Raw genomic sequence first — 17,269 nt, 5'->3', positions numbered from 1 at the left:
CTTTAAAGGAGGCCTTCCGTGGTCAAGTTCAAAGGCAGGTGGAACGTTTTTTCCACCCAGGGTGACCACTACAATGCTGAAATTTACACTGAAGTAGTTCAGATTGGAGCACAACATTAGCTGTTGGTGCACAGAAGTGATGTCATCATCCTGCAAAATAAAATGCTGCTAATGCTGCTGAAGACGGCAAAGGTTAAAATTCAACATGTGTTATGGTCTGGCACTTTGAAGTGTAGCTCAGTCACCAGCATCAGCTGCAAATTTGACGTTATGTAGGGAGCAGGTTTAGCAGCATTGGAGGTTGCTTTTGTCGCAGGATGATGACATCATAAAAGATGTGCACCAACAGCAAAGACTGTATTTCAATATAAAATACTTAGGGAGATAAATCATGCTTTTAAATCCTTCTTCCGTTGGGGTCCATATAAAAAGGAACTGCAATGATTTGGTCTGAATTCCTCCTTATTGTAACTTCACAAGCCCCCTTTGTACCCCTTTTCTGAGGTGTCTCAGATTAACATTTAGTAAAAACAAGGAAAATATGAGAACAGTGAGCTTCATAACAATTAAATATTAATGGAATTTTTAGGTTTTTACACTTAGAAAGTGAGCTAAATAATGAAAATGTGTTTGTGCCATTTTAAACATTTTATTTTACTCTTGGCACCCTACTGATACAGCTGTAGTCTATTTTTTTTACAAAAATCTAATTGCTCTAAAGACAAAATAAGCCATTCTAGCAGGAACATGTAGCAGTTTATTGCAGCAATGAGGTACACCATGGAGGGGTGAGAACTTGTACTTTCTCCAGGAATCCAGCTCAGCTCCCCATCATTGACTGATGAAGACTATTTAAGCCACAGGAGAGGACACGTTGACCAGGATGATRTGCTGCTGCAGAGGGAAGATCGGCCAAACAAGCAAGGGGACAGAAAATAAAATCCCTTGTAGTCATTCAGAGGAACCTGAGGTTGCCGTTTTATGGTAACTGCAATTAGCCACTAATTTCTACTTGGTAGCGGCACGAAGAGAAAAGGTAATAATTCCAATCATGAACTGCTTTTACTGGCTGCACGTGGCCTCACATCACGACTTTGGCTCTAACCACCACCCAGAAATGAGATGCAGGTGTTTAGCGCTACGGCTGGCAGGTACAGCCAGCTGAGGATTCCTTCTCTCGGGCTGGTGATTAAAGCTGCAGCCGGCAGCCGACCAGCACTTCACAGCTAGCCGAGGCTCTGTGCTCCCGAGGCAGTGCTTAGAACACAATCAGAGCAGGCAGCCGCTTAAAGAATTCATTGTTGCCATGTCAGTCAATTTCTAATTGTAAACCAAGAGCGTGGACCAGAGTGAGTGCGTGCAGAGTGGGAGAAAAGAAGAGAAAGTGCAACAACCTGGAGATAAACTTTGAGACATTGTGGCGTTTCAAACTTTTCTTTTGGACCGGCACACATAAAGCAAAAACATTTTTTTTATGTGAGCAGCTGAAGTTGACGTGTTTGAGTAGAATACAATTTTATAAGTAAATGTGCTACAAAAGCGACAGCAATTAATGAAACACTTTTWTGTCTGATTCAGACTTTTTTGCCTCCTGACAACAAATCTGTGTAAGTGAGAATCTTATTATTATTAGGAATTCTGTCGTGCTAATCTTCATTTTATGAGCTGATGTTTGAGCTGAAGATTTCAGCATCACTACTTTCTTTTACATGAACATTATTATTGTGAGCTACGACCCTGACAGAGTTTAAATGTAAAACCGTGTACAACTCAAGTCATATTCAGTTAAATTTTGCAGGTGATTAGGTAATAACTGCCAAAACTAATGAACACTAATAATAAACCAAATGAATAAAGCAGGTATTTTGGATCTAACATGAAAAACTGTAAATTTTAAGATGCCTAATTAATTACTGGATGAAAAAAATCCACCTAGAAACAAATAAAAATAAAAATATTAAGGCATGAGAATATTTCTGCAAGTATTACTGATGCAAAAAGTCCTTTTAGAATGCTTTAAACTTGTTTTTCTTCACTACAAGTAATGAAAAACCCCAGCCTTAATTCAGCATATTTTCAGTCCTAGAAACAAAAATAAAGCAGTCACTGTTTTTTTTCTTATTCAAATAACCACCCAAAGCAATGCCCTGCATGCCTGTTGTTGTGTGATCAGAAAGCCTGCACATCAAACTGCTCTCTAGGGAAGCCTTTCTGGCCATCTTTCAGAGCTATTCTCTAATTATCAATTGTTATGAGTGTTTGGGGTGACATTTAGATAAGAAAGAGTTTCATCATGTAAGCATTTCTTTTTGTTTTTCATTAATCCTCGGCTTGAACACACTCYGAACAGGAGATTTTCCAAACCAGGCTGAAATCAAATAAGTCTAATTTTAGTCARTCTAAACCCCCAATGCTTCAGACAAGATAAAAGTCTAAATAAAAAAAAATAAAAATCAGATTTATGTAGTTGATTTCCCTTGTAACTACTCTGACATGTCAAAACATGATTCTTTTTTTTAATTCTATTGCATAAAGATGTTATTTAATGATTTATCAGAAAGTCTACTTTCCAACTTGTTTTGACTGATGTAAAAATACTGTGCAAGATGTTTATCAGTATAAAAACTCAAACTCAAAGCTTTGAGTTTTACCTTAATTATGGATTGTGAATTTCAGAATCCATGTCCAAAAATAACTTTGAAATTTGCAGTTGAGCTGATTAAGAAAGTTCTCACTTGGTGCTAAATGTGTGAACGTCTTTATGGTTGATCTCTTTGGGTGATAATCCGCTCAGCTTGTAACGAGCTTGTTACAGAGTGTCCCGGTCTGTACTGCAGAGATTTATGGTCAACCATTAAAACAGSCTTTTTACCTTCCAGAAGTCATACCCTCACAGACACGGTCATTTACAATAAAACAACTTGCCGCGGTGTGAAGGAAGAAGAAAAAAATTACCCCTTTTACCCAATCATTCTCCTCGGTGGCAATTAGGTTTATGCATTTACTTGGGATGAATCCAAGAATTGCAAACGTAATGTGCCTAAAACAGTCTTGCTGACTGGAAATGTTTTTTTTTTTTTGAGTGCGTGTCCCTGAGTGCTTCGCGGTTGCAGGAACACACCAATACATTGATACAATATTCACTTTGTAGCTGTGTCAGGCAGGTGTTTGAAGCCCAGCATGTCCTGCAGGCCATAAAAAATGTTTTTTGAAATCACTGGATGAAGGCTCTTCTTTTAACGAGACAACAGTCCTGATAACGCCGACGTGCGCTCTGTTGAAATAATAATGCCTCTCGTTTGAACGCATCTCTGCCTTTAGATTCCAACAAAAGGTGATGAGATGTGCCGAGCTCATTAGTCTGCAGCGGCACTAACAGATCCCCAAACTGGATTACCTAACATCCAAGAGCAGGCAAATGGATTTTTCAACTCCTAATCCTTTGTAAATCTGAAATCTTTGGGAGTAAATGGACGGGGATGAATTTGATCACKGTGTCTGAATGAATGGATGCCTAATGGTTACTTCAGGGGCTTAGGCTGAAAGAATTACCCGTGTGAAATGAAGGTGTTAAGTGGAATCAAAGTATAAAGGCAGCACGTTCTGCTATCGAAAGAAACAATTGACACAAGAGTTTACATTGCAGCTCGTTCCCACTCTCGGCAGCTCATTGATCCAGCTCTATCAGCTGTTGGAATYAAGCTCCCTCATCAATAAAACTGTCATCACATTTTGCAGCAGCAATTAAACAGATGGATGATATCGTAATAGCAATAGTTATGGGAGTCACTGACTGGAATATTAATAATGATAAATACGGAAATAGTAAAAGACTTGGTCACGTTTGAGGTTTTTATCTTGTCCTTTGTCTTTGGGAGGAAAAATGATTTGACAAGCATAAATAACAAGATGACAAAAACGAAGCAACAGATGGTTTTCTTGGTACTAAAAACACAGCTAATCAAACCAATCCGTGTTYCCTAAAGGCTGGAATAGTTCTTGAAATATTTGATACTATCACATTAAACAGCACCATTTAACATCTTCAATTACAAAAGAAAGRAAAGAAAAAAGTCAAATTTCCTCTTTTTGTTTATTGCCCTCTGAGTCACATCAGCAACATCATCTGGCAGAAAAGCCCATCAGCAGGTCTTCGGTAGCACCTGAGCCAGGCCCAAAATGCACAGAGGCTTTTGTCTTCCACATCAATTTATATCACTTCATTAACAAAGGCAACATTTCCTCACAGAGCAGATGTTGTGCTGAAGTCGGGTTTGTTTGAAGTCGGAGCTGTTGGCTCTCCCGTGGATAGCAGGTCACTGCAATCATAAATTATAGACAAGATTCACATCATCACTTTGCTCAACGCAAACTACCTCATAGAACTCGAACACATGCAGGAAAGAGTTMACCAGCATGGGATAAATGCGCTCAAGCTTTGTACATAAAACATTAACATATCGGAAGAGATTAACTTGATAAATGCTACTCWTGGCACTCTATTACCTCCACTCGCAATAATACCATTCTGAACAACTGAGCAGTACTTTAAATGAACAGATTCTATGTTTTTGTTGCAGCTGGGACTTTCAGGCAGAACAGCGAGCGTCTGAAATCATTGGATGCCTCATGCAGAGACAAGGGCACCATGTCGAAGCAGAAGCTCGGTTGATAAACCATCTGAAACAAACTTCCATCTTGTTCGGGCTCATACTCTTGCATTGTTTGCTCCTTCACCGTAATTGAAAGCCCAGCCTTGTTCGGCAGCTCGGCCACGGCAGCCCGCAGAGCTGGGAAACCTCAGAGAACACAAAGGGGGGGCTCTGATCAATGCAMGCAATTATTAGACAGCTAGAGGGTCGGCTTGTTCAACCCAACCAAACTGTTGTGTCTGCTGGGGAGGTCTGATTTWTTTATTTTATTTATTTTTTAGTTGTTGGCAAGTTGACAAACTTAATGCTTTTAGGACTTTTTTCAATAAAGTGTATTTCGTCTGGCATTAATCAAGTAAAGCAATGAATTAGATAAATATGCTGGGCAAAGGTATTTTCTCACCCATTAGCTTCACCAAAGTGTTTGCGTTGTCTTGTTTGCCAAAAGTCCGTCACTGTAAATTCTAAACGAAGAGCTCAAGTGAGCGAATACAAATTCTGAATGTGAGGGGTTTTATTTAATTAATTAATTTTTATTTAATTAATAATGGTTTTTTTGATTGTGTGTGTGCGGTGGTGATGGAGCGGGGGGTGTCTTAGTAATGTGTTGACAGGTTTGGTTGTTGCACTAAGAATAGTCCTCTATTATTTCTAACTCCTTACACCTGTACTCCATTAGTAGGCTAATCAGCACACCTGGTGTCGCTCAGTAACCATCATTTTTGCAATGCATCAAAGGGATCCCCGATTAGTTGTAACATTTGACTTTATTTGATAAACATACATTTTAACTGTAAAATAAAGACTGTAAAAATACTGTAGGATGTTTAGTTTTTATCATTTTTACACTAAAAGTTTAAAAATATATTACACGGATGGGGCCATTTTATTTACACACAAAGCATTCTGGGTAAATGATGATGTCAACTAGGTCATCGGTTCGAGGCTGCTAGCGAGCTATACCTGAAGGTTAATCTTGGACAATWTCTGATGATCGGCTCTTTTAAATGAAACCAGASAGCGTTGACAGAGAGGAGAAGGTAGAAATGACTCAGGCTGTAACTGAAAACATAGATGGAGGACCTCAGTTTAGCTTGTTTGTCATGCTAGCACCGAGCTAATACATATAAGGCAATATAGCATCAGCACTGGCACAAATGCTAACAGGCTAAGCTGGGGTTCTTCTTCCATGAAGCAGCTCTGTTGTCCTCCATCCATATTTTCAGTTACAGGCTGAGTCATTTCTACTTCTCCTCTTTGTCAACGCTCACTGGTTTCATTTAAAAGAGCCGATCATCAGATATTGTCCAAGATTAACCTTCAGGCTGGATATCGCTCGCTAGCAGCCTCGCACCAAGGACCTGCACACGTCATCATTTACCCAGAATGCTTTGTGTGTAAATAAAATGGCTCCGTCCGTGTTAAAATATACTGTATTTTTAAAAACTTACAAAACTAAGCCTACAGTATTTTTACAGTCTTTTTTACAGTTAAAATATACGTTTATCAAATGTCTACTGTTACAACTAATCAGGGACCCCTTTAATCTGTTCTTGTTCTTTTCTGTTCTTTGTCAAATTATCTGTTACTTCCCATCTTGTCTTCAGCTTCTGTYATTGCCTCACTTTGGTTTTCACCCCTCACCAAAATGCAAAATAAGATAATAATGACTTTGCTTGTGTTTGTGTGAGCTCTTCTCTCTGTCGGTACTGACATATTTTGCAAAGTAAAAGGTTAATTTTAATGAAACTTGCAGAAAGTAATTACTGGATGAACGTCAACAACTGAGTAACTCTGAGTCACACATATTGGATAGCTGCCGCAAGTAACTGATGCTATCAAACACAAAAAATAGCTATAATTCTGTCAGTTTTTCSGATRAAGACCTAAAATTTGGTGTGGTGGGATGATACTCAACATGTACGCTAAGGGACCAAAACACTGTGCAAAACTCCAACTCCATATATCTGTTCACAAAATCTATCAATATTTTGTGAACCACTGGATGGATTTTAATGGAACTTTGGGACGGCTGTAGCAGAGTTGTTAGTTCCTGGTTCAATCTCCCATTCCATTCATCTAGTCCTCGGGCATGACACTTCACCCACTTTGCCTACTGGTGGTAGTCAGAGGGTCCGGTGGCACCGGTGCAAAGCAGCCTCACCTCTGTCAAAGYGCCCCAGGGCAACTGTGGCTACTTTGTAGCTTCATCAGTGTGTGAATGGGTGAATGGCTGAAGTTCAAAGCGCTTTGAAGTCTGTAGGGAYGTGATAAAGTACTATACAAGTTCAGGCCATTTACCATTTTATCATTTACTTTCAGAAATTAAGCAGTGCATTAAACATCTACAACTTATTTTGAGTCAATGAGTTAATCCTATTAAAGGTGGGCAACAGGGCTGGCAGACATTAGCTGGCACTAAAATGGCTGTAACTCAGTTTTACAAATATTGAGCCAAAATTTCTAGTGGTAGAAGAAAGAGATTCACAGCACACACCGTGAGTGCAACATCTTGCCATATCGTATGAGACTGAGAATAACAATTTATTCAAAGTTTAGCCAAAATGGCCACAACTTTTAACATAAACATCCAKGAAAATCATGTCAACAGTTTCTTCACTGCAGGTACAGAACAATGTTGTAATGATCTTGGTCTACAATGAAGGACAGCGGGCAATATGCATTCAATAAAGAAATGCTGCTTTTGATCAGTTTTAGCAGATCAACTGATTTATGTTCTGTTTCCGTACTAATAAATGTCCTCCCTAATTACAGCTCTGAAACACCACCTGTAGGTCATTAGTAATCAGGACACCTGTTGTCACTCAGCAATCATCCTTTTAAGTACATATAGGCTATGCCTGTTTGTCAGATTGCTTAACCCCTCAAATAAAAAAWATTAAAATAAATAAATACCACACGCAAATTGTAGCTTGTAGTTCATTAGTTCAGATGTTGCTTTAGTTTTGTTTACCAGCTTTCCTTGTGGACAGATCTGTGTCCTGCTCACCATCCACCAAATGTGACACTGAGGTGGCAACTGTGARAAACATAAATAAATAAAAGTGAAGCACAAAAAAACAAGGTTCAAACTGAGCATTGGCCAAAGACAGAGCACTGAGAAATGCTGCCAACTGGGAGGGAGTTTCTGATTCATAAACAGATTGCCAAAGTAAAGACAAACCAGCTGAGGACAGGGGTAAAAAAAAAGGCATTTCAAAGATGTCTTGGAAGTTTAAACAGTAAATCTCTAGACATATTATTTTCAGGCTGTATCTGCAAACAAACAAACTGAATTCTTGCTTACCAGCTGATACTGCAACTATTCTGAAGCTATCCTTTTTTTTCTTATTCTGGAACTGGTTATGAAACTACATACAATGAGTCACAAAAGCAAACAGGCACAGCACATGGCATAAGTCTGATTTAAGCCACCTCAAAGAAGTGCAAACACAAAGATGTTGGTGACAAGAAAAAAAAAGTGAGAGAGGTGAGATCTCATTATGTTCCCTGCAAATTAACATAATCACGTTCACGAAGGAAAAGGGGGAGAGAAAAAATAACAATGTTACCTGACCAGAATTTGATATTTCTGCTCTTTTAGATCGCATTTGATGAAGAAGAAAGGAACCCCAAGAGGGGAACATAGCTCGCCAATAAAAAGAATGCACACAGCATGGGTTTCAAGGCGTCAGACAACCTCACCACGGGAAGGCTTGGTGGCTTGACAGAGCTGAACTCAGCCWGCCAGAAGTTTCTGAGCAGCGCCGAGCATTAACAACCAGTCGCTCGGCTTTTTCCGAGCAGCAAAGGCAACGCCCCAGCTGCAAACTTGTAAAAAAAAAACTCTTTGCGTGAGTTACACTGAGTTGTGTTCTTATCATTCTTGTCATTAGGTTTTTCATGAATTTATTCATGATTGTGATGTTCAATCTCTGAAACATGGCAAAATCAAGCCCCCRTGACTGCCTTTGCAGCCTCCTGGGAGAGACGAGAGCCAGTGGAGGTTTATTCTGAAAAGCATCATCTTTTCAGAATAAACACCAGGGCGGGTGTCTGATCATGTCAACACATTTTATGGAGGAAACTACGTGTAGAAAGAAAAAGACAGAAAGTGCAAAATTGTTCCAGTTTGGTGGGGAATGAAAATGATGGTGAAAACTTACTGAACCATAAGTTTTGGTAATTATGGATATGCTGCAGATGCAATGTGACAAAGGATTTATTGTTAGTATATATATTTTTTAAGGTGTGACCAAAACAGTTATCTTAATTTCTCAACATATCTTTGTCTAAACTTTTATACTGAAAGTATGGAGTGATATGCATTCAAGGATTGATGTCTTTAGATTGGATTGGGGATGTGAGCATCTCTGCTGTTTTTTGTTTCAAAAAAATATACGAGAGCTCATAAAACCCCCATGTTCACTGCATGTAAAATTTATTTAGGATAGCTTGAAAATCTTCCTAATACTGTGACCTATTCTGTAGGAAAACAATTCTTCCCAAACACAGCAGTAACTCGATTTCTAGGTGTGATAGGACGGTTAAAACGAAGGGAAGAAGCTGAATTAATGACTGGGCCTGGGCCTTAAAATAACTTCCTCTCATGCTGGCTGCTCAACTACTATTGCTTGTTCAGCCAAGGAGAGGAAGCCAAATTTTAATAAGGTTTTTAATAACCATATTTGATATTTGACACTCACATCCTCCTATAGAAGTCCTTCATTTTTTTGCTTAAACAAAATCGCGCATGTCTCTTCTTGATCTCTGACCTTTTTATGCTTCTCTATTTTTTTTGTTTTATGCATAAGAGCATTTAATTATATTTTGATTTTTCAGTTTGAAGTACAAATTAAATATTAACTGTGTATCTGTATTTATGGGGTACTATAGAGTACTATAAGTCTTGAAATCTAAACAATGAAAAAAGTATGCAATACAAAATGAGAGCACAAAATGTCACTTTTAATTTAATTTTTTTGTATTATTTTATTATTTTTCTCTGTATTTTGTAGACTAACTTAAATAAAAACTTAGACCTACTTAGATATTTTTTGCATGCTCGTAATGTATGTTTTTAACACCAACAGTTTACTCAAACTATCAGATCTTTTGGATAAATCAGTAGTTGAGTTTTATCTTGTTTTCACATCTGGTGGAACTGCAGGGAAAGAAGTAATTGCTTTGGCCACAAGATTAGTCGTTAATAGCATCTTAAACATGAGCTTATAACAGAGAATCCATTGTTTAAAGACAGGAGCTGTAAGACCTAAAGCTGTTTTTCACGTACCAACTATAGATTTATGCTTTTTTTTCCCCAGTGATTTACATGGTGCATTTACAGGTGTTTGTTTCAGTGTTGTTATTTTTATTTACGTGCTCTGCAGGTGATCAGAGGATGTTTTAACTATTTTGATTTTGTTTAAAAAATGGTAAAGATTTGATTGACTCATTTTATTTCAATACATTTTAATTTGCATGTGAATTATAATGATATCTTGTAATTCCATGCTGTAAGCCTAATATGAATATTAAAGTTTGCATCAAGCTTAGATAGGCTGCATTTTAATGACAATCACTTGTATGAAAAACAGGGTTGGGCAATGTTGGCAAAACAATGTGTCACGTTTAATCATGACAGGCAATGACAATTAATATAACGATTAATATTCCATTTGCAGCTTTTTGACTCTAAATTTGTTTCCCTGTGTTCTAAAATAATCCTTAGAAACTATTAACAAACTTCTTCATTTTAACAAGTTAAGAGCAAGCTGTGAACTGAAACCCACCTTTACACAATGAGGTGTGGCTGCATTTTTTTTTTTTTTTTGCAACATGCAGCCTGCGTTATCGCCTTCCAGTGCTTACTTGACTTTGTTGCTCGTAAGGGACAGATTGACTGAGTCATCATCACGTGGCACTAATTGCAGTAATTGCAAAATTGCAAATATTACCTGATGATAACTTTTCTGATGACATATTGCACACTATGTGATTTTGCCCAACCCAAGACAAAAAACATCCTCTTTGCTAGAGAGATGGGACAAAGGGTGCTTTGAATGGATCTGGRTCTTGAGGAACTGTAGAGCCGTTCAATACAGCGTATATTTGATTTTGAACAGGTTACGTCATCACACTGGGAAATACGTCATCGCATATGTCACATGAGCAGAACCATGAGTTTTGTCAAACGGAGAAACCGCCTTTCCCTTTCCCTCTGAGCTGCTGTGCTCCACCACCTGTGTTCCATGAAAAAGTGAAGCAGAAGCGATTGTCTCCTTGATTCAAGAGGAAAAAAATAAAGATAATAAAGATATTACGAGGAATAAAAMTGGCATTTTACTGCCCACGACTCAGTTGGAGTCGTTCAAAAKATCTGGATAGTTTGTGAACGATCCAGATTTTTGTCTCTCCAGTTTGTTGGTGTAAAGTATTCAGATGTGTGTTAATGTAGTATTGTTGGGGGGGAAAAGCAGCAATGGACTTAATGAGTTAGAACCATTAAGTATTTAGACAAKTGAAATCCTTCAAAACTACTGGCAAACTCCATAAAAGTGAATTTTCCTACTGATCTGACATTGGGGTGTACAAGAGCTAAAAAATGAATTTGTTGGGATGCTCAATTTTAAAGTTTATACACATTCAATTAGTCWAAAGAAAGCTAGAAGAAATGTCTTCTCTCTGTAAACCCTGGAAGCACAGTTTAGTTTTACAAAGTTACAACTGAATAGGCCACAAGACTTCCAGAGCAACAACCGTTTGACAAACAAGAACAAGGTGAAGCTGTTTTAACCATAACACAAACTGAATGTGGGAACATCTGTTCAACAGCTGGAGAAATGGATTCACGCAACAGGACACTGATCTGAAACRCAGCATCAAGTTTTTAACAGCACATCTGAAAAACATGGAATTTTATTGGCTCATGGTAAAAATCCAGACCATGAACTTCATAAAAATGTCTGTGATGGGACGTTAGTGGATCTGTTCAAGTACTAATGAGTGGCATTGTGTAAAATATTGTGTTGTTCATTCCGAGGCTAAATTTACCTAATTTAAAACCTGTTARGAACTAATTAAAGTCTTGACAGCRAGACATTTATAATGAAAAGGGTGTGTTTTGCTTAGACGACTGCATCGCATTCCCCCAAGTCAATTATTTTGGGGGGCCACATGTAMCGTATGCTGCCGCTAGTAAACACATTAATAATGTTCGCCAATTTCAACAGAAATCTTGTGTTTCATAAACAAAGCAATGAATTACTCAACAAACTGGGCACATTTAATTGTAGCAATATTTATAATAAAGTTTCCAAAGCCTGTTTGCTGAGACTGGCAAGCCAAGACCAATAACTGAACTTTTTATTTATTTATTTATTTTTTACCTACATACTTAGTCCAGTTTTACTCAAGGTTGACCTCAGACAATCCTAGTATTAAAAAAATAAAACATATATTTTGTGTACAGTTTTATTCATCCACAGCCATTTTTGATTGATCTCATTTATCACAAACTGATGTTAGCTTCAAATGGAGAGAACACAAACTTATTCACATATTGAGAAACACTAAAAATGGCTAAAAATGTAAAAATTGACACACAAAATGGAAATCAACATGCCTATTGTTTAAAGCATGAAACTGGGCTGTTTAGAAAATAATATTATCTACACTGAGTAGGTGGCTTTGTTTTTTTTTTTGTTTTTTTTTATTTAAAAAAGCACACTGGTTTGGATTTTATTGGAGCACCAGTTCTACTCAGAAACCATCAAACCAATCACTCTGCAGTATATCAACACATTTTGATCTCAGCATCAGTTTCAGACTCCAGTCAGGTTTGTTTTATAATTTCATCAAGCTGAGATGCAGGTGGAGCCAATCTGAAATTTTGACACTTTTATGATTACAAAGAAAAAGACAAAACAGCTTAAAAAAACACATTTTTGTAAATGGAGTGAATATAAAATAGGACAAATGTGTTCAAGGTCTTGGGGGGGTGAGACTTGTCCCAGCATACACATGGGCAGAACAAGGACAGTTTGACGGCTACGCTGGGCAAACAGAATGACAAACACATTCACACCTCCACGCAAGTTAGACTTTCTTTTTCACCTTCTCTCTTCACAGCGCAATGTAACCGCAACACCTGAATRAAACCTGAACCAAATTATAACCCACCCATCTCTCTAATGAAATTCAAAGAAATAAACAAAAGCATAATTCAATGAAGCTAGACTAAATGCAACCTACGCAGCACAATCTTCAAATACGTTTCTGAAAGAACTCTCATTTAAAAAAGGTTTTCAAGGTTTTTTTTCCTCATTTTTTAAACCTAAGCATTGTTTTTGCCAGGTTTGACCAAAGCAATAAGGATGAAACATATTTTTTTTAGTTTATTCAAACCACAATCCAAAAATCAGCAAAAAAAAATTCCAAAAGTGACAAAGCTTTGACACGCCAAACAATACGAAACATGCATCGAACATACATCTTCTGCACATTGAGGAAGTTTAGTCATGAAATCCATGACATAAGAGGCTCCCAACCATGTTTATCCCTTGGATGATGAAGAAATGTTTGAAGTGATGCATTTGCCTTGGGTTCCCACAGGGTAAAAAAAAAAAAAAGATTCAAGGCCATCTTAGCTTGAATTCAACTCAAGAAGTATAATTTAATTCAAATGAATGCAAACATGTAAATAGGCTATATCTTCTCATTTTATTAAAGTTACTGTTATTTTAATTAAATTCTTGAAGCTTGGTAATTGTTTGTGTCAGATGAATTAATCAAATCTAAAAGACAAGCACTTGAATTCTCAGAAAAAGAAGTTTGTGAATTAGCAACATGTAGGCACTTTTCAGTGTTTTCATGTGGAAGCTAAAACAGCAGCAGCAAAGCTTTGACCACCATCTGTGTGTGTTTTCATGTATCTGTAGTGAGTGCAAAATATCCTATGAATCTCTAAATGTGCATAAAGCTGTGAGAAAGTAATTATTGATAAACATCTACAATGGATTCACTTATGGAGTCCGTGAAATTCAAGATGGCTACCAAGGTTAAGCCCACTAAGAGAACACAATAATGGCTTTACTCAGACAATTTGACTGAAATTTGGCTAAAATTTGATTAACAAAATATACTCTGATTATTAAATGATTGTGCAATATCTGTTTTTTAAAACTTTTGCTCAACCATTGCAATCAACTCCACCAACCAATGAATAAAATTTACTGAAACTTTCACAGAACGTATATCTACGACTGACTTACATTCGGAGTCAACCCACGTCAAGAGCCGCAGCAACCTTTGCCAATACAAAAACAGGTATAATTTACACCCAATTACAGCTAACGAGGTAACGTTTTTGTGGTAGTAGCTGAGAGTCATTCTAGACACTTATTCCAAGCATTACCACAATAACCTGTGGCGTAGCTGTGGTGGCCATGTTGATTTAACACTGCGCTACAATCTGAATTCCTTCARGAAATACTTGGCCTTTAATTGCCAGACTGTGTTTATTAACTAAATATCCCTCAGGATGGTTTCAAGGACTCAATGAATTTTTAACTGAAATAATAAGTCAGTAAGAAAAATTCAAACACTACATTAATTCATAGGTTCTCCTTTTTTGGGGGGTGAATGAAGCAAACATTTTAGAAAATGTTCAGCCCTGATCCTGAAATGATTATTTTTTTATGTGCCAACATGCCAGTAGAAGGTCTTACAGCCAAGATATGTTGGGGAAAAATAAAAAAATAAAACTGATGTTTTGTTCAAATAATGTTAATTATCTGATTCTAAAAGTGTTTTTGGTGTTTTTAATATTAAATAAACCAGTTAAAATCCAACGTTTTAGCAGCCACCTGTATCTGAGTTGGAAAGGGTGTGCCACAAAGATGGAGTGGGAAGAGACAAAGTGCATCATGGGTGGGGGGGGAGAAGAGGTTTGCCATGAATGTGTGAAAATAATTGTGGCGGATCCAGAAAATGATGGCTCCCACCTGAATCCCATTAAAATATTGAGCTTTGGATGTAACTTATTAACATTTGTTACCAAAACACACAGGGTGGAACACTTAAATGTTTAAATAAAGGTGGAGAAATAGTTCATAATGTTTAAGAATGAACTCAATAAATGATCTAAATTTTAACTATGTTTTGCTCTTTTTTGTGCATACCTCTAAGAAACCTGACATTTAGCAGAATCCTCCATTAACCCTTCAGATAGAAGGGGATTTAAATATGCGCTGATGACACAAAATTATACCGATTTGAGCAGTTAAATTGTAAAAACTCATTCACATCCTGCATACATTCTTTAAAATATGGATTACATATGAGTTTTCTAAATTCTGACATCCACACATTTCAGATTTCTGTTTCCTCAGGTCCATTTTTTTTGCAAATTTAATAAATAAATTCAAGATGTCCACTTAAATATAGCCTTATTTTGAAGTTGAATTGAACTCAGTGTGTGTTTTCTTCTTAAACTCACTTGAAATTCAATTTTCTCGAGAAAATATAAATATTTCACACATCTTTGCCCAAAGCACTAAGTAATTGTGGTTTTAGACAAACATGACATGGCCTCAAAGACTTTTTTGAAACAGATGTTGACATTTCTTTRCTTAGAAGCTGCAAATGGAGAGGGGCATGGGAAGATTGCTTGTTGCTTTAAGTGCCTTCACGTTGATTCTCATTCACCATGGAGGAGGTTTGAAACCATTGAAACAATATTGTAAAAAAAACTGCAGAAGAATATTTAGGGAGGCCATTTCTATTTCTTAGTTTTTCTATTGCAGTCAGCTTTGCTATTTTATTGTTTTATTCTTATTTTTCTTCCATTTTTCTATAGCAAAAATCACTGAAAATGTATTTTTTTCAACTTGTGAATTTGACATATAAGAGTTTCACCCTTTTGTTCAGTTTTTGAACAAGGGGGATTAAAGCTGCAGAAGGAGAAAAAGCATTACTTCCCTCAATTACGCACAGCATAGGATCGATCAAACACACACAGAGAGTCAGGCTTTGTCAGACAAAATAAATATTAATGAAATGGAAAGAAGGGTGTTAATAACTTTGAACTTATACACAAGTACAAAAAGTGTAACAAATCTAAGGTGGTTTTCCTTGTAATTGCCACATTAACACCCAAAATGTCTAATAAAATATTTAGGGTGTGTGTTTTTGAGATGCAGAGGAGGTGGGGTGGAGGAAGACAAAACTGAATTCTCTCAGCAGTTCATCTTTGTCACATTCAGGTCAGAATAAAAGCGTCGAATGATTCTTTTAAAAAAAAAAAGCCAGGAGTGCGCACTGACCACACTGCGTCAAAAACAAGCCCGTGCGTAAAAACCTGGAGCTGACCAAACCAAACTGGGGCTACTTACGCTGCTGTTTTGGCCGGACCAGTGCACCATCGCCTGGTTGTGAGCCGTGTCCCCGGCGAGCGCAAAAGTCGAACTCGTGAGACGAAACTCCTCCCGGTCCGGATCCTCGCCGACGCCCTCGGTTCCGAATCCGGACCAGGTCTCCGCRCTCCGCGGTCGTCTCCAACTCGGCACGTTCCCGCTCGGAAAAGAAAAACGGTCGTTTCTTCCATCCCCGGTGCGATTCTGGGTCACGTTGCTGGGAGTTGGATCACTTGGGGAAGGGTGGGAAAGTTTCCCGAGGTCATTYAAAGCGTCTCTCTGCGGACCGCTGGTCTTATTTTCCTCCAGCCGTGGCTGGACTTCGGGTAAACTTTCTTCGCTCAGCTCCGCAGSGCTGTGCTCTTCCTCCCAGCGGGGCAACTCCGCACCAAACCCGACCAGTTCCTCGGCAGGTGCCGCGCTAAAATCGCTCAAATCCAGCAGCCACGGTTCCCGGGATGATGCCTCAATCGGCGGCAGCTGGCACGAGGGGATGCACGTTACCTCTGCGTCCGTTCCGCCCTGGATGGAAGTTATTATGAAGAGGCAAATCCACTCCGAGAAAATGACAAAATGGCAGTGACCGACGCGCGTCTCCATTAATTCAGACCTAATAAGCGTTTAAAATACAAACTTTAAAAAAAAACGAAATGTTCTTATTTTTATTTTTAGTCAGGAACGATTGGTTTTTCCTGTCATCACCTGGCAGAGAGGAGTCCGTAAACGCTCTGTGGGGAGGTGCAGCCGCGCGCGGACAAGTGTTCCCAAGTACTGATGCAAACGATGCATCAGAGGAGGAGCTGAAGGCTGAATCCTGCACGAGAGGGGAGCGGGGGCACACACCCGCATCCTCATCTCAACCTGCTTTATGAAAGAAAGAGAAGAAGAAAGGCGCAATCTTAATTAAGGTAGTTTTCTTTTCCTCTTTCTCACTCATGGGTCTAGAATCCGGTTTTTGATACGSRAGAAATTACTTCACTTTGAAACATTTGGAAGCCACCCTCCAGCACAGAACTAACTGAGTGGTCCTCATAGGAGGARGGTGGGGGAGGGTCTTTGGAGAAAAGTCTTGAACCATTAAGGGGTCTATCTGTGTTGCAGGAAGGTTAAAGGACCGCGGATGCTGATACAATGGGACTTTGCATTTTCCATTACCACAGGGTCTGGGTAATCAATTAACAAGATTGCCTGTGTTCACTGTCA

At 38.2% G+C, this 17,269-nt stretch overlaps 1 protein-coding gene across 1 annotated transcript in view; it reads right to left on the bottom strand.

Annotated features, from left to right (window-relative positions):
- LOC106513379 (VPS10 domain-containing receptor SorCS1) overlaps positions 1-16,844 on the bottom strand; it is a gene marked incomplete in the record, with an annotated part of 60,021 nt that extends 43,177 nt beyond the window's left edge. The window contains 1 exon segment of the mRNA XM_014002179.1: positions 16,046-16,844. Within this exon segment, the coding sequence (XP_013857633.1) occupies positions 16,046-16,666 (621 nt within the window).
- Between the last annotated feature and the right edge of the window lie 425 nt (positions 16,845-17,269).

The sequence above is a fragment of the Austrofundulus limnaeus genome, unplaced genomic scaffold (genome assembly GCF_001266775.1).
Source record: "Austrofundulus limnaeus strain Quisiro unplaced genomic scaffold, Austrofundulus_limnaeus-1.0 Scaffold0, whole genome shotgun sequence".
Taxonomy (NCBI): domain Eukaryota; kingdom Metazoa; phylum Chordata; class Actinopteri; order Cyprinodontiformes; family Rivulidae; genus Austrofundulus; species Austrofundulus limnaeus.
Note: the sequence above shows the minus strand (reverse complement) of the source record. Positions and strands in the feature narration are given on the sequence as shown.